This window comes from Panthera leo, chromosome D3, assembly GCF_018350215.1.
Source record: "Panthera leo isolate Ple1 chromosome D3, P.leo_Ple1_pat1.1, whole genome shotgun sequence".
NCBI classification, from domain to species: domain Eukaryota; kingdom Metazoa; phylum Chordata; class Mammalia; order Carnivora; family Felidae; genus Panthera; species Panthera leo.
Genome location: NC_056690.1, coordinates 22,155,513 through 22,173,083, shown reverse-complemented (window position 1 = coordinate 22,173,083; position 17,571 = coordinate 22,155,513). Strand labels below are relative to the sequence as shown.

The 17,571-nt window shown below is 54.9% G+C and overlaps 1 protein-coding gene across 5 annotated transcripts in view; it reads left to right on the top strand.

Moving 5' to 3' along the window:
• The window catches only part of OSBP2 (oxysterol binding protein 2), a 191,678-nt gene that overhangs the window by 143,753 nt on the left and 30,354 nt on the right, over nt 1-17,571 (top strand). For all 5 annotated transcript variants that reach the window (XM_042910202.1, XM_042910201.1, XM_042910204.1 and 2 more), the window contains exon 3: nt 15,142-15,398. In XM_042910202.1, coding sequence (XP_042766136.1) covers nt 15,142-15,398 — 257 coding nt within the window. The remainder of the gene's footprint in view (nt 1-15,141; nt 15,399-17,571) is intronic.

The following is a 17,571-nucleotide window of genomic DNA, read 5'->3' as shown; positions in this document are numbered from 1 at the left end:
TCTTGCTGCAGACCTTTCCTCAGCTCTTCCGCCTTCTCCCCACTCTGGATTTGAGCCCCAGATCAGAATCCCCAGCTGGTAGATCTGGGCTCAGCCTGCCTGGCTGGATGCAGTTATCCTCAGTCAGCTTTCTGTTCCATCTCACAGTGGTGGGGGTGCCCATGGATCCTGGCCTCTGGCCTGGCTCACAAGGCTTCTTCATAAATGAGCAATTCTGCTGAATCGTCAAGTCCAGAGGAAGCCGTTGTGTACATGGTCATATCGTCCTCAGAGTGCAACTGGCTGAGGGGTCCCTGGCCCTGACCCAGGGTTGAGGGCACGCCTGTGTGAATCTAACCACAGCTGACAGGGCATCTCTGCAGAGGTGAGGGGGTCTGCCCAGTAGAGGGCCTTCCTCTTACAGGAGCAAACACTGAGGCCCAGGGAAGGAAAGGGACTGGCTCAAAGTCACACAGTCTTTTGGTGTCCAAACCAACTCTTAAACTAAGGACGTGCCCACCCAGCACCCTCCCTAATGATATAGGAACATAGAAAACAGAAAACAAAGGACTACATTGGCAATTGGAAAGGCCTTAAAGTCTTCTAGGTCTTTTCTTGGCCTCACTGACCCTCACATCGGCCTCTCCCCATCAGTTCTGGGTCAGGGCTCACACCCGCTTAGCAGCCCAAGGGCACCTTTGGCTTCCCCAAAGCCCCCACAAGGGAGGGCTGTCCACTGTCCTTGGTGTCCTTCTGGAAGAATGTTCAGATGCTGGCAAATACAGAGCACATGCCAGGCTCCCAGTTGCACGGACAGTGACCCAGAACTAGGAGAGGAATAAAAGGAGCTTTGGAGGAGCCAAAATAGCCTCCACAAAAGTAATCCCCACCCCCACCCCTTTCTCTCAGCCTCACTCTGAGCCCGTTTACTTTAAACATATCCTGCCAAGGGTACTTTTCTGGTGTTGCCATCAGAGACAGGCCTTCCCTAGGTGGCACCTCTGCCAGCCCGGTCCTCAGCTCTGCAGGCACGTCTGTTCGCTCAGTCTCTGCATGCCTGGCTGGCCGGGGCTCAGGGTCTGCCTCCAGGGACGCAGACTGGTGGGGAGCTGGTAACGATGTTAACCTGGTTCCAGGCCCCCGGGACACATGCCTTTCAAGTGATGAGAGTTCCCACCTGCTCTCCTGGCCCCAGAAAGGTCTCTTATTTGGGTGTTCTTGGTCACTTGGCAGGCATGGAATTGAAACGAGGGAGGCAGCCCCTGTTCTGCACAGCACGTTTGAGTGAGGCAGGGAGGAGTTACAACGGGCATCAAACAGACAGATGAGGTTATCTTAAGAATTGCCGGGGATTGTTTCTTTGCTACTTTATGCTTTTCTCTACAGAGCTTTTCAGTTTTTCTACCATAAATGTGAATCATTTTTATGGCCAGGTAATTAGGGCCGCTATTTGTGGCGCTGTGTTGACCACTTTATAGGCATTAACCCATTTTACAGATGACGAACTGAAGGTTAAGATATTAAATAGCTGTACAAGGTCACAGTGGTAATAAATTCCAGGTCTGCTAGACTCATGAAAGGGGAGAACATCTCTTACTCAGGCAATTAAATGAGAGGGGCTACTGTATCCCCTTGTTCGTTTAAGACACGGACTTGCCTCTCTGCCAAAAAGTGGAACATGGTATGAGACTCCACCTTGACAGGGACCCTGGGTCTCTTCCTCGCCCTCCCTGCAGAGTTCCGCCAGGGCCAGGGGCCCCACCTGCCCCCCTGCAGCCAGAAGAGGGGGAAGGGTGCCCGGAGAAGGTCTGCAGGGTGGGAAAGAGGATCTTTGCAAGGACTGTGTAGTGAGGCCTGGCCAAGAGGGTGAGTCAGAGGGCACCTGGGTTGTGATTCACTTCACTTTGGATTCCTGCCGTAACTCAAGAGCCAGGGGCAGCATAAAGGAAGACCCTGAACCTGGACCTTTCTCCTAATCCCAGAGCACCATAATCCTCCCCACCACTCATGCCTGCATGCTGCTGCAGCTCGCAAAACACTTTTCTACCCGTTGTCTCTGGTGTCATCCATTCATTCAGCGGGTTCCTAGTTAGCATTTCCTCCGTGCCTGGCTTGGGGGTGTGAGGATCAACCAGGAAGACATGGCTCCTAGTGATGGGACCCTTCTCCCCACCCTGGGGCCCCCTGCCTCAGCTCACTCCTTGTCATTGACGCCTAGAGGCAGCTGCATGTGGAAAGTTCTTTAGTGTGGTTACATGGGCATTAGATGGTTTCCAAGGATAAGCAGCCGTGGCTGTCTACAGGCCAGGAAAATGTAAACTAGTAGTTTCCAGTGACCTGCTCAACAGCACTGGCGCCGTCTGGGACAGATCAGTGGGTTCTCTCTCACGTGTAGGTTGCCAGACCTTGCTTTAGAGTTTAGTTCCCCTTGCTTTGGCCTTGAGACAGATGTCTGCGCTGAGCAAAACCCCCAGATGGGGTTCCTTGTGGTCCATTAAAGGATCATTCTCCCTGGTCCCATGCCCATTAACCAAGGGTTCAGGTGAAAGCTGCAGCTTCTTGCCCCAGTAAGCTTACACTGGGGGAGGGGGCTGCAGTAGCATGGGGCCCAGCCCCCATGCAACTGCCTCCAGCTGGCCGGGGAGCAACCCACTTCTGCACCTTGGGACCCTGGGGCGAGACTCAAACCAAGCAAGACAAGGCAGGCAAGTGAACCAGAAGCCCTGGGAGGGGGGTCAGCTCCCTGCAGTGCTAGAGCCTGAACAGCACCCCTATTCCTTCAAGGACACCCCCTAGAAGTGGAAGCTCAAGGTAGGCTAGGCATTCTGCCGGACGGAGGAGGCCGTGGGTGGCAGGTTGGCCTCAGCATCACAGCAGCTGCCATAATTGGAGCATGCGCCTCTATTTTTATGTTCCATCTCTGTGCCAGTATTCATTTCCCTGGAGGAGGTGGGCCCTGCTTCCAGAGCTGTTCAGTATCCTCAGAATACTGTGTGTGTGGCTCCTGATCACAGCCTTCTGCTGAGTAGGGGAGGCATCAGGTTCTGTGGGCATCCTGTCAGTCGTGTGTACTTATTTTTCACCCTTCACTGTGACTCCTGGCTTTGACCCTGTGCCCCAGCCCCCTCCAAGTGAGAGGAAAGGAGATGGGTTTCTTTGCCCTTGGGGATTTTTGCCAGCCTTCTGCTTGCTGGAGTCTGTAGCCTGCCAAGGGGTCCCAGTGAGTGTTTTTTCCCGGGAAGATCAGAGATTTGGCTGCCACAGATGTGTTTGTGGGATGAGGGTTCTGCCTCTTTGCAGCTCCAGCAGAATGGAAGGAAAGCCCAGTTTCTATGTCAGCCTAGGGTACCCATCCCTCAGCCCCCATCCCTTGGCCTTGTTGATAGCTGTCCCTAGTTAGGGTTCCACCCCTGTACCCCACTCCAGAGGAAGTTGCCAGAGAGCCCAGATGTCTCACTGGGACCCCGATGCCCACAACACACCCTGTGCTGGTCACCAGTGAAAGAGGAGGGGAGATGAGTCACAGACCAAAGGCCAAGACAACGATGGTACTCTGGCTTGTGTTTTCCATCTGCCTGCTAGGATCTCACAATTTATTATTTATTATTATCTGATTTTTCCGTCCAATCAGATCCTGACCACCTTCTAGTGCCCTAAAGGCCGAGCTTCTCCAAGCATTGAGTCACACTTGCCCCCCTTTGGGGAGGGATGTCATTCATCCTATTTTCCAAAGTTTTTTGTTTTCTATCATCGATTCCTTTTTTGCAGAACTCCCTATAGGACCAATGCCCCACAGGACCTACTTAGGGGAAAGCAGACCTTCCCCAGTCAGGAAGGACTGGCAGTGCCTTGGCGGCCACTCCCATGCCCATGAGCCCTCGGTGGCTCCCTGTCACATGTGACCTGGTCCATGTGCTTCACTGTCCAGGACCGAGGCCTCCGACCTGCCTCATGCACTGCATGTCAGGAGTGCTCATACTCAGTGCTCCGGCCTGGTGCTCCGGCTCCTTCCTGTCGCTGTAGCATCACCCCTCTATAGTATATGCATCTGTAAGGCAGCCACCTCCTCCTAAAGGCCTCTCGGGGCCCTACCCCAGCCTGAAGTCCCCTCCCCAACACTCTCACCCCGGGGCTCCTGAGCCCCTTCTCTGTCAGAGGTCCGAGGCTCCCTGTGCACTCGGGAGCACCCAAATACCTCTTAGCCTCCCTCTCCCCCTTGCTTGAGTGGGGCAGAGTGCTGGTGTGTCTCCTCCAGGGCAGGGGACCAGAGGCACAGCGCCACCCCTTCCCCCCCCCCCCCCCCCCCCCCGCCCCAGTAAGTCTCGCCTCCCTGCCTGCCCACTCCAGGGCAGGCATGGGCCTCATCTCAGGGCTGGGTGCAGGCAAGCTGCTGCAGGACCCCCGTCTCCAGGGATATGGAGTGGGAGGTGCCATCAGGCTCTCTGTACATGCTGCCAATTCCAGCTCCACCTCTTGGGAGCCTTGGGGTCTTGGGCATGATCCTTAGCTTTCCACGCCATCCTTTCCTCTTTGGGTGTGATTCTTGCCGAGTACTGTGTTGGATGTGGGAGCGACACAACGTATGGAAGCTCAGGGCAGGCAGTCACTGAGCAACCAGGCTGTTCATTCTCAGACCCACTGAAGTCACTTGACATCCCGCAGACCTGCCTCAAGGCCTGTTTCTGTTCTCAGCAGCCAGCTGATTAGATTCTGCGATCAAATTCCGGCAGCTTAACAAACCTCCCGAAATCTAAAGAAAAGCCACCAAACCTGCTGTAATTGAATTTTCAGGGCACTAACGTTGCAGCTTGGAAATGGCTGTTTTCTGCCAAGAGTGCAGTGCCCCCGCGGTTCTCACTTGAAAGTGATACCTGCTTTGTTTGTGTCTCCTCAGAGGCCCTGCAGTGGGGTGTCTCTTTGCACAGCCAGACTGCAAACTACGAGGATGCGCTCCCTGCGCAGAGTCCTTCTGGCTCAGGATGGGGATGAAAGTCCTCCTGGTGGGGCATCCGGGAGCCCCAGGGAGATGTGGCCACTGAGGGAGGAAAGGGAGCAGTGCCTGTCCCCATTAACCGCGTTGCTGGCTCAAGGGGGCACCACTGGGTCAGGGTTAGTCCTGCTGGTGATGTAAGTGCCCGGCAGCTGCCGCTGGGAAGTTGGGTCTCAGCCCCCAGGTGCAGTGGGGCCCATGCTGCACTAATGCAGGCTCCAGCCATGTGGCAGGGGCAGGGTCTCTCTCCCTGTGGAAGGCCAGGACAGGGCCAGTGGGGCCAGCCTGGGGCGAGCAAGGACACACAGACACTGAGACAACGTGGGTCCTAGGCCTCGGGGAAGTAGCCATCTGCCAGACAGAGTAGAGGAGGAAAGAAATCCAGGCAATGGGGCCAAAGTGGAAAAACACCGAGGCTGTGAGGTCTCCACCTGAGGCACAGGGTGAGCTGAAGAGCCGGGAAGGAGAAGCAAAGAGGGGCAATGGCAGGTGCTGCTCCAAGCTGGGGCCTGAGCGTGGGGGCCGGGGAGTTCCTGCCTTTTTGGCACCCAGAGATGGATGAGCCTTCTGAATGTTCCTCAATGTTCCTCCCTGCCCAGGACCCTGCTGGGGCCTCTGTGCTTGTCCCTCCACCCCCATAGACCTGTCCTCTTTCCATGTGGTCAGGACCCATCGCTGCACCACCTCCTCATAAAACTCATCCAGTCTAGTGCTGGGTGCACGTGCAGAGGGGGAGGGGTGTGTGCTTGGCTCCCTCTGGCCTTGGCCTTGCCTGTCCTGAGGTCCCTTCGCAGCCAGGGCCTCATCTCCAGCATATCTCCAGCATAGCATGTGAGGGGAGGGGGGGGGTCCCCTGGCCATCTCGTGCCTTGATCCCAAGGAGTTCATGGGCAGGTGAGGGCAAAGCCAGGCTTCCCAGAGAAACAAGCAAGAGGTAGTACAATATGGGGTGGCCCCAGGGCCTGTGACTCCCGCATCCCCACCGTGTCTCCCTGCCCTCTCCAAACCAGCCTTCACAGCCTTTTGTTAGTTCCAAGCTTGTGTTTGCTGCCCCTGACAGGGCTTCCCCACCCAGAAACCTGATCCATTTTCCTCCAAAGATGAAAAAAAAAAAGCTCTACTTCTAAAAATAGCCTACCTGGCTCCACTGCACTATTTCCATAGCAACCCATTCCTTCCCAGGAGGCCCCCCAGTGAAAGAGGGTGAATGAGGGTCCCAGCCCTGGTGCGGGTCCCCAGCAGGCTCCTCAGCCAGAGCTGGATATTAAAGGCATTGAGGAGAGCCCGAGTGGGGAGCAGGGGCCAGGGCACAGCCAATATACAGGGACTCTCTCCCTGTAGCTCCCAGCCTCTACGATTTGAAGTAAACTCAAGACTGGTTCTGTGCAAAAGTGAGCTATACTGATAAGGGTGACAGGGATCTTGGTGGGCCACAGACCAGTAACTCCCAGTTCTGCCCTGGTTGCACACTGGCTGCTTAAATCCTTTTCCAGAGCAGGTATTGATATCCCCAAGCATATGGATGAGCGCACTTAACCCAGAGCACGTGGGGTCAAAGCAGGACTGCCTGGCCCAGAACCCAGCTCCTCCCTGGGTCAGGAAGATATATGTGCCGGGCTTTGAGGGGGTACAGAGGAATTTGTGAGGCCTCTGTGCCCAGGTAGAGGTCTCCACATTTAATGAGAGAGCATCCAGGAACCACACCCCAGGGCAGCAAATCAAACATGATGATGCAGGACAGGTGAGAATGTGGCCTGCTGTGCAGCTCAGCCACAGCTACTTGGTGTGGCCCCTAAAGATGTCCAAGGCCTAGTTTCCAGAACCTGTGCATGGCAGAGGGGCTTTGCAGATGTATTTAGGAATGTTGAGATAGGGAGACTCTCCTGGATTATCCACCTGGCCCGGTAGAATCACAAGCATCCTTATAGGAGGGAGGCAGGAGTCTGAGAGTCGCAGAGATGCTACTCTCTTGGCTTTGAGGATGGAGGCAGGGGCCACAGGCCGAGGAACAGGGGCAGCCTCTACAAGCCAGAAAAGCCACAGGAACAGAGTCTCCCCTGGAGCCTCCAGAGGAATTCAGCCCTGATTTTAGGGCTGATATCAGGGCCCTAAAACACCTTGATTTTACAACTTATGACCTCAACAACTATAAGGTAATGAATAAGCGTTGTTTTAAGCTGTCTTTTTCATGTCCTAGGGTCGCCATCACAAATCACCACAAACTGGTGGCGTAAAACCACAGAAGTTTATTCTTGCACAATTCTGGATGCCAGAAGTCTGAAATCAAGGTGTTGGCACAGCCGTGCTCTCCAAAGGCCTGAGAACCTGTTCCAGGCTTTTCTCAGCTTCTGGTGTTGCCGACAACAGTTGGCATAGATCTTTGGCTTGTGAATACATCCGTCCCCTAGGTCTCTGTCTCTGTTATCATGTATATTTCTGTGTCTTTTCTCCTCCTCTTATAAGGACATCAGTCATAGATTAAGGACCCACCCTATTCCAGTATGACCTCATCTTAACCAATTACCTCTGTAACTGGAATGTAACTTTACATTCTGAAGTTCCAGGAAGGACATGAATTTTGGGGTGGGGGTCAGGGAACACTAGCCAAGCTAGTATAGCAACTAAGTGTTGGAAACTCATACACTCAGAGAGCTTGCTGTGGATGGGAGGCCACTGCCACACTCTGCTGGCCTGGCCATGTTGGACAGAGAAGTTGTGACTGCTGCCTTTATAACACTGGTAACCTGAGTTTTGTGGATTTATTCTCTTCTAACAAAAAGTTCATTCTGGTGTGTAGCTGGTGAAAGCTGATGGGTATTTTAGGAATCCGTACTTTTCTGGAAATGGTGGTGTCTGAGAATAGGCTGGAACATTTGTTTTACATGGCCTCGCTGTCTCAAGAGCTGCCTGTGCCTTGTCCTGAGTCTGCCTTGGAGGCCAGATCAGTTGTTCTTTCATGTTTCATAGTCTGGAGCTGCTATTTGCTTCTGTTGCTTTAGTGAAGGAGGCTTGGGAGTGCCACTGGCCAAGGAATGTCAGGCCAAGCTCCTCCTCAGCAGTTACTGAGAAGTTGTTTTTGCTAGAAGGTGCAGGTCCTCTTTGGCCCAGCGCCCTCTCTGGGGAAGATGAAGAGCAGAGTCGGCTTCTCCATCTTCCATGTCCATCGTCCTTGTTTCAGAAGCCACAGCCTTCTGAAACATCTCTAGATATTTCTAGATGGCAATGCAACTCACCAGGATTCCTGCTTAGTCGCTTTTCTGTGAAGGTTTGATCTGAGTGTTAGCGTGCTGGGATCAGCCGTACACAGATAGAGCAAAAGCCTGGGGAAGCGAGGTGGGAGTTCAGCAAGATGGCCCTGGCAGCCCTGCTGGGAGGCACAGAAGGGGAGAAGCCGGTCCTTTGCAAAGTAGGGCATGAGCATTGCCCGTGCAGAAGTCCCATGCTGCCTGCATCCTGCCAGAGGCCCTCATCTTGCCCCCTTCAGCTCTCCTGTACTCCCTATCACTGCTCCTCAAGTTAGGTTCCCTGGGGTCATTGTCCTCTGTGAGCTGTGTCCTTGGAGGCCAGCAGTGTGGGGATGTGGGCTCCTGCCCTGACTCTGGTGGCCTTGGCCCAGACACCACCTGCCCTGAGCCTCAGCCGTCTCGCGGAGATGAGGGCACAGGGTGGCAGGGTCCTCAGGCCCCCCCAGTGCAGACACTCTGGCTCTGTCCTCCTCCTGCCAAACCTGACAGTTTTGGAGGGAGCATGAGATGACCTCGGCTGGGAACAGCAGGGCAAGATGAGATGCATTAGTCCTGCAATAAAGAGAAATCACTGTGCAGGGTGAGGGTGGGCACTCGCTCCGGGACTAGAGGATAGTGCATGGTCTCCCAGAAGCCAGGGTGTCTCTCCTGGCCTTACTGCTTATCTCCCAGGCCAGATGCACAGAGATCCCTGCAGTGTGGCCAGCACTGAGGGGTGGAAAATGGCCATCATGACAGGGCAGGGGGGACGTGACACCCCAACTCTGCCACTCACATAGGATCCATCCTGCTCTGAGCCTCAGTTTCCTCACCTGTAAAATGAGGGTGCTAAGGGTGCAAGGATAGGATGCTGCCATCTCATCCAGCTGCTTCATCGCTGCGGGAAGCTGCCTCTTCCAGACCTTGCTTCCTGAGCTGCTGAGACCCAAGCTGGGTCTGAGTGCAACTCATGCAGCATTTCCGGAGGGCACCAGCGAGGCGCAGAGCCAGCCTGAAGCCAAATGAGTGAGACAGAGCAACTGACTGCAGGGAGCTTGGCGGAGGCAGCCAGTGAGGGGCACTGCAGGGCCAGCATGACAGTGCATGTCCCAGAGAGAAGGGGAAAGATGAGCCCCGTGAAGGGATAGAGATTTGACAGGAAGGATGGGCAGAAGGATCCTCACCAAGCTAAGGGCAGGTGCCATGTGCACTTTGGGGTCCTTTCACTGGCCCTTTTGCTCGCACCTGCTGCCCAGTAGAGGCAGTCCCCGTCCTCTCCTATCTTCCCCCACCCTCAGGCTGTGCTGAGAGAAAAAGTGAGCCCCAGCACTCTGCCCCAGCAGACCTGAGTGCCCGCGCTCAGCGCTGTGGGCTCCTGATATCAGCAGCTTGTGCGTGACATGTGATCAGAGGCCAGCCTCCCACCGCCTGGGGAGGAGGCTCTGATAGCAGCAGTGCTCCCCAGGTACTCCCCTCCTGGGAGAAGTATCTGGATCATCTGCCCAAAAACCCAGGCTCTGAGCCCTCAACAAATGCACCTTAGCCACTTGGAAAGAGCCTGCCCAAGGTCTAGGCCATATCTGACAGACTGGGGGCTCAGTCAAAGCAAATTACAGCTGCCATTGCTGCTGCTCCAGCGTCTGACCTTGACCAAGCACCTCTCTCCTTCTGGGCCTCAGTTTTCCCATCTGAAAGCAAAGGCATGGGCCTGACGGCAGTGGGCACAACGGAAAAGCATCCATGCTCTGGAGGGAGTTTGTGGACCAGTCTGCCTTCTTGGGTTTATCCTGGCCATGCCACAACCATCCTGTGTCATCCGACAGCCTAAGAGGCTGCCAGAATGCTCTTGCCATGCTTGTATCAGCTGACAGCAACTGTGAAGAAAACAGGAGAAGTGAGTGGAGGAGACAGTGAGGGCTGGGAGCCATGCTCCTCCATCACCTCCTCTTGTCCTGTTGAGCCACCCTCACCGTTAGACACTTGTCCTTTATCTGAGGGCCAGAGTCTGCCTCCCCAGAAGCTCTACCAGTTGTTCTGAATGGAGACAAAGCAGCAGCTGAGGAGGGGCCCAGAAAAGTAGGACATTTTCTGATGCTCTCCACAGTGGCCCTGAGAAGCCCTAGAAGGTGCCACCACAGCTCTGAGCCTGGGGCCACATCCTTGCCCGCTGGCCTCCCTCCCTGCCTCAGCACTTCAGCAGTGCAGCTCTCCCACCCCCAATCCCCCACTCCTGGCTTAACCCCTGGGCTTTATGCAGAGACACCACCTGCTAGGGATCCACTGGCTCCTTCCCAGTCTCCACTGAAACTCGGCTGGGGCCGAGCCCAGGTCGGCACCGGGTCCTGGCTGATAAAACATTTCACCCTCCCAGTGCTCAGGTAGACCTCCATTTAAAGGACCAGCATTTTCTAGAAGGTCATGGAGGGGCATTGGGTTCAGCCACCACATGAAAACCAGGGTGTGCTTCTCTGAACGTTGCATCTCGTTTCCCAGGCCAGATGCACAGAAATCCCCTCGGTGTGGCTGCTGCTGTCGCTGGGGATAATCCCACCTGATGTGGCCCACCTGACACTCAGTTGCATCCCAGACCTGTGAGGTGGGTGTTGGTGTCTTTGCTGTCCACCCGAGGATCCCAAGGCTCAGAGAAGGAAGACAGCCACACAAAGCAGCATTCATGCCTGTTCACTCTGACCACCTCATTTTTATACCACCCCAGGACAACCTGGCAGCCCCCACCCCCAAGAACTGCTCAGCGTACTAAATCCTGGCCTTCACGTGGGCTTTGAGGCAGGCAAGGGGGCCCTCTGTGCCCAGGAGCATGGCTTTGACTTGGCCCTAGATTTCAGTTCCTGCTGTTCTTGTATTAATATACAAAACTGCAAAATTTCTATAGGATTTTACATTTGTGGATGGTTTCGTGTTTGCTGTTTTGTGGAGATGGGGACTGAACAGAGGGGATACGTGGGGTCATAAAAAGCGTGAGAGTCCAAGACCATAAACTTGAGAGCCATAGGTCTGAACAACTTTGTGCATACAAGTGTTTGCCTTCCTTTGGACCAAATTCCCCACCAATAGAGTCCCCCCATCAAAGGAAGAAGCGGGGGGCATCTGGGTGGCTCAGTCGGTTAAGTGTCCAACCCTTGATCTCAGCTCAGGTCATGATTTCCATGGTTCATGGAATTAAGCCCCATGTCCAACTCTGCACTGACAGCATGGAGGCTGCTTGGGATTTTCCCTGTCTCTCTCTCTCTCTCTCTCTCTCTCTCTCTCTCTCTGCCTCCTCTCTGTCTCTCCTCTGCTGTTTCTGTCTCTCAAAAAAAAAAAAAAAAAAAAAAAACTTGAAAGGGAGAAGCTGAAGAGCCATTTTCAAATTTTTTTTTTTTAACGTTTATTTATTTTTTTGAGACAGAGAGAGACAGAGCATAAACAGGGGAGGGTCAGAGAGAGGGAGACAGAATCTGAAACAGGCCCCAGGCTCTGAGCTGTCAGCACAGAGCCCGACGCAGGGCTCGAACTCACGGACCGCGAGATTATGACCTGAGCCGAAGTCAGCTGCTTAACCGACTGAGCCACCCAGGCGCCCCTGAAGAGCCATTTTCAGAACTCTTGACGGGTATCTGCCAGTTTATCCTTCAGAAAGCCTAAGCTAATCCAGCACCATTCATTCTTTTTTCTAACTTGACTAGTATCACATTAGTTTTATTTACATCTCTAATAATGAGTTTCATCTCTCTTTCCAGTGTGAGTCTGCTCATTGCAAGGACCCCTGACCCCAAACTGAGACCTGGGGACTCAGCATGGTCAGGGTTCATCATTTAAAAAAATTTTCTTTTAATGTTTATTTTTGAGAGAGAAAGGGACAGAATTCAAACAGAGAGGGACAGAGAGAGAGGGAGACAGAAGCAGAAGCAGAATCTGAGCTATCAGCACAAAACCCCCTCGTAGGGGCTCAAACCCATGAACTGTGAGATCATGACCTGAGCCGAAGTCAAACGCCTAACCGACTGAGCCACCCAGGTGCCCCAGGGTTCATCATTTTAGAGGCAGAGTCGCTTTCCTGGTTCAGCTCTGCTTCCACCCAGGCTTGGGTGGGGGTTCACAGCACTATGCTCAGGAATGTGTCTGAACAGCCATGACCCTGTGGGAAAGCGAGAGGCTGGGCCGCACATCAGCTTCTGAGTGACATCTACCCGCTCCTCTTAGAGGACTGGCTGGGGATGGGCACTGCCTGGGAGTGCGGCCATCACTAGATGGTCATGGCCTTGGGGCTCGGTGGGTGCTGGGTGGGTGCTGCCATCAGCACATCTGGGCTGGGCTCAAGGGTCCTGTTCTTTCCAACCCCTGGCCTCCTGTGGCTACTCTGGCCCTTCAGTCTGCTCATCCTGCCACTTACCACCCATCTCATCTTTCCCAGGGACCTCTATTTAAATGCCCACACTCTTGCTCTTGCCAAGGGATGAAGGCCCAGGCTCCTTAGCTGTGCCAGAGGCCCTTTACCATCCCCCCTCTCCAGTCAATTCCTCGGTGCCTCACTCCTGCTGCTCATGCCTCTCTCCAGACACTACACTGGTGTGCGTGACCTGCTACCTCCATGCATGCCACTGAGAATCGTGGATGGGCCTCGTGAAAAGCCCAAGATCATTCATTCCGTCACTCACCCACTCCCTCCCTCCCTCTTGCCCTGCCCACACACCCGCCCTCCCTCCCTCATTCTCCTGATCTCACTGTCCCTCTGGGAGAGACTCTCCTTGCCCATCCCCATAGAATACACTGTGCTGGTCAGTAACCGCTGACCCAAGAATCTTCCCATCCCTGCCTGAACAACACAGCTCACAGCTTGGGAGCAGAACAAGTACATCCTCATGTCCCCGGCCACTGGACCTGAACTTGGACCCTAAGAGCTGCTTACTAAGGTGTACTGCATAACAACGAGTTAAGTAGAGGTGTGGTTACCCACCTCTGCCCACCACATAGACAGATGCTCAGAGGTAGCCTAGTCATGCCTCTCATCAGTTCTTGCTTAGAGCACAGAGGGTCCCGTTCAGGCTGACCCGCAGCCAGCGTGTCCCCACACACCCCTCCCAGCGTACAACTGCAGCTGTTCTGACAGGTCGGTGGCTGACCAATCTGGTTGTTGGACATGTTGAACCTGGAAAGGTGACAGGAGATTGCATTGTAACTGAGAGACCAGGCTCTAAGCCAGACAGACCTGGATTCAGAAACAGCTCTGCCCCCTTGACAGCAGGGCCCTAAACTGGTGGCTCGGTGTCTCAGAACCTGCGTTTTCTCATTTCTCACTGTCTGCTGACCACCATGAGGCTCAGCATTCACACTGATCAAGCGAGGGGCCCAGACACTGACCCAGCACGTGTGGTCTCCTGACACTGGGTCATTTCTGCGCTGTAGTTGGGCTGGCTGTGGTGGGCAGAGGGAGAGCCCTCTCTGCCCCAAGCCTGGATGCTGGCCGCTAGCCCCCATGACCAGTGGGGACAGGGTTGCAGTGGACACTGCACCCCCAGCCTCCAACCCACCCAGGCCCCACGCTGCTGGCTGTCCTGGCACTGCCACCAGCTCAGGGCATGCTAAGAGCAGTAACTCAGCCGTGGCCACCCCCACGCACCCTGCCTGCCGTGGGAAGAACTCTATTCTGTCACAGTATACTCCTTTTTTTTTTTTAATTTTGTATCTTGGGTTACAGATTTCCTTTACAAAAAAAAAAAAGTTTTGTGCTGATTATTTCTGAAGAAAGACATTTCAGAAACCCCTGGGAGTTACAGGTTCTGGGTTCTTTATTGTCCTGTGCCGTCTATTAAAGCAGCAGCGGGGGCCAGGCGAGCTGCCCACCTACCCCACCCACTGCAGTGCACCCCCTCGGGGTCCCCATAGCCCCGCCTCCCTTTGGACACAGCCAGGGCTGGCAGTGGGCTGGGCTCCAAGGCACCCCGGACTCCCAGGAAGGGCACCTGGGCAGCTTTGTGAGAGGTGAGAGGGGTTGGCACAGAGGAGAGTGGGCACCAGCCTGGCCCACTCACAGAGGCCCCAGCAGCCTGGCATGAAGAAGGTAGCTGTAAAGGCAGACAGACTAGCTGGGTGGCCTGGGGCATGACTTCACCTCTCTGGTCCTCAGCTACCTGTCTGTCCCTGGGGGGTGGTATAGTCCCTCGCCTGACAAGGCCATGGAGATGCTACAACCAGCGTCTGGACAAAAAGACATTTGATAAATGAGAGGGGCCCGGCTACTGCAGGGGAGTTGGGTGGGGCCTGTGGGAAGATGACATGGGGCAGAAACAGGGCAGGGGAGTACGGCCTGGGGGGTCTTCAGGCAGGCTTTGAAGATAGGGTGGCATTGGGCTGGGGCTGGGTAGGGGTGAGACCTCTGAGAAGGTAGGGGAGGTGTGAGGAGGTTTCAGGCTGTAAAGACACAGGCCCCAAGCATAAGCACTCAAGTGTCGCAGGGAACAGGGGGCAGCTGGGCATGGCTGGGCATGGGCAGAGAGCAAAGTGAGGCCGGCAGGAAAGTGTGGGTCAGTTTAGGCTGAGCCTGTGATGTAGGGAAAGGAGCCTGCCTTCATCCGGGGTCCCTGGTCTGCAACGAGAGCTGCTCCTCACAACAGCCCCCACCTCTCCACCCAGCACAGTCCACCCTGGCCTGTAAGGTGCAGCTTAGGGGACTGGTGCCCCACATGCAGGCGGGTGCCTGCAGGCCTTCTCCCCCAAAGTGCAGGCCGGGCCTTGTCCATCAAGCTGGTCTCCCCTTGCATCCCCTCCCCCTGACTCAGGAGGGCCTGTGCCTACCCTGGAAGGCTGGCCAGGAGCAGGAGCTGGCACCATCCAGTGCACTCTTTTGAGTGGCTCTATCTGCTCCTTCCTCCTGGGCCCAGGCCATGTAGGCCCCTTGGTGCTGTGCTGGTTGGTTAATAACCATGGCGACTCGTTTTCCTTCCACAGATGACTCTGGGGACGAAGACGACGAGACTGCCTCTCCAGCTGACAAGAGCGAGCTACACAGCACCATCAAGAGCCTCTCCTTGAAGTTGGACGACCTCAGCACGTGCAATGACCTCATCGCCAAGCACGGTGCCGCCCTCCAGCGCTCGCTGAGTGAGCTGGACAGCCTCAAAATCCCATACGAGAGCAGTGAGAAGCTGAAGGTTGTGAACGAACGGGCCACCCTCTTCCGCATCACCTCAAATGCTATGATCAATGTAAGTGCCCACTTGCATCACTGCCTTGGCCCAGGGCTCCCCAGAAGGGAAGCGGCTCCCCGACACCAGCACCACAGTCCCTGAATGGGTGGCCAGGGTGCTTGACAAACCAGGACTCCGTTTCTTGGTGGCTTCAGGTCATTTCCCAAAGCTGGCTCCCTCCTGTGTTCTTTGTGATTGTCTGATGGAAACCAGAGTGGGGGTTGGAATCTCGAGGCTTGCAGGTGATTCGGGCCTAGCTGAGGAAGCCCAGGGCCCGAGTTGAGCAGGTGGCTCTGCCCACACATTAGGGACACAGCTGCCACGTTGACCCACAACAACTGCTACTGCTCTTTCCCCTAATTCACCACTCAGATGTAACAGGATCAGGACCCAGTAACCACAGGGGCATGTACGCGGGTAGAAGATGGGCATTGGGGGTTCCTTTAGCCAGAAGAGCTTAAAGATGAACCTGCCATCATGGGTCATACCAACCTGATAGTAGCCAAATGAGTAGCCACGGTCTGTAAATTAAGAGGCACAGCCTTGGGGGTCATTGCTTTCCATGGGTTTCTAGAAATCACATTGCTGTGACTGGGAGCTGGGAGGGTCTTTTCATAGTGACAGAGAATATAATGCTTAACTGTGCTTCTGGGACCTTCTCCCTTCTGCCTGGTAAGTTTTTCCCCGAGATGTGTATGCTCTTCTAGGCCTCTCCCATGCAGACACAGGTCTCACTGCAATAGCCTCCTCCCAGGGACGGCCCCCAGGAGGAACACATCAGGACCAGGGTGGCATGTTGGCAAAGGGACCAGAAAGGGGAGATGTGGAGAAATGGAGGCCACCTCAGAGAAGGCGGCCCATGTCCAGAGAAGGTGGTTCAGGCAGACCATCAGGCTGGCCACAGACAATGGACAGTACTGGTGCCCAGCAAGCGCCAGATGGGGGATCCAGCCTCCAAGTCAAGGGGTTCATACCAGAGCAGGGTCAGGAGTTGGGACTAGGCTGTACATCCAGGGCAGGGTGGGAAGGTGGAGGCTGGAGCCCACTGCAGGCCAAGACCCCTGGGCAAAAGAGACCCCGGGGCATCAGAGACTTGCCCCGAGCCTGATTCACTGGGACAATGGGCAGTCCATTTGGGGCGAGTAGACCACATCCACCACCCACACCCACCCTGCCACTGGAGCCACCCCTGGTGCAGGAGGAAGCCTTAGGAATCTGTACCCTGGGGCCTGGGGCTGAGGACGTGCGCCCCTCTTCCCAGGCACAGCATCCACAGTGCTTGGCTCCCTGAGCTCAGCAAGTGCAGACCTTTGTCCACAGCACTCAGGGGTATTTGGTGCTTGCCTGCTGAGAGGCTGCTGGGTCACAGCCGTGAGGCCACCCTGCGGGTTAATCCCATCATTGGTCATACTGTCATCTTCCTGTGTTAACCCTCTCGGCCAGCTGGCCTCCTTACAGCCCCCAGACTCTACGGGTCTGGGTCACCGCACTTCTTCCAGTGACAGGCACAGATATTAAGCATTTAATGACACGATGGTACATTTGTATTTCCCGTCCATCCTAGAAGCCATCCTCACGTGAGGCTTCCCTGGCTCTGCCTCTCCGCCTCCTGAGACTGAAGCCGCTTTGTCTTGAGTAAGCAGTTTTGGCTTTTCCCAGATAATGAACTTCTCAACTGGCGTCTTTAATAGCAATCTTTTATCAGGCATCAGAGACTTGTCTGTATTTAGGAAGCCATAAAAACAGTTTGCCATATAAGTGCATAATGAATTGTTTGATGGGAAGCAAGCCCCTAGGGTTGATTACAGAAGACTGCAGTTCTGGCACCAGGAAAGTCGATCCAAGTGACCAAGAGCCATACTCCTGGCTGGGCTCTGCCCACCTGCTAGCATGAAGCTGATGTGAGGACCTCTCCCATCTACCTCCATTGTGGGGGGTGCACACAAAAGTGTGGCGTTGGCCCCAACAGGCTGTGCTAATAGCCCAGGCTGGTATAGAGGCCCGTGTTTCTACTGGGGACCCTTCCTGATGCTTCCTGCCTCACCTGGCAGGAACCGAGTCAGCTCTGGGAGCGCAGTACACGGTTGTCAGACACCAAATGTCTAAATTCCCTTCCCACATAGAGAGGGATCAGTTGTGTTGCCTTCACTTTTCCCCAAAGTGGCCAGGAATCTGGAGTTGTTCAGCCTTC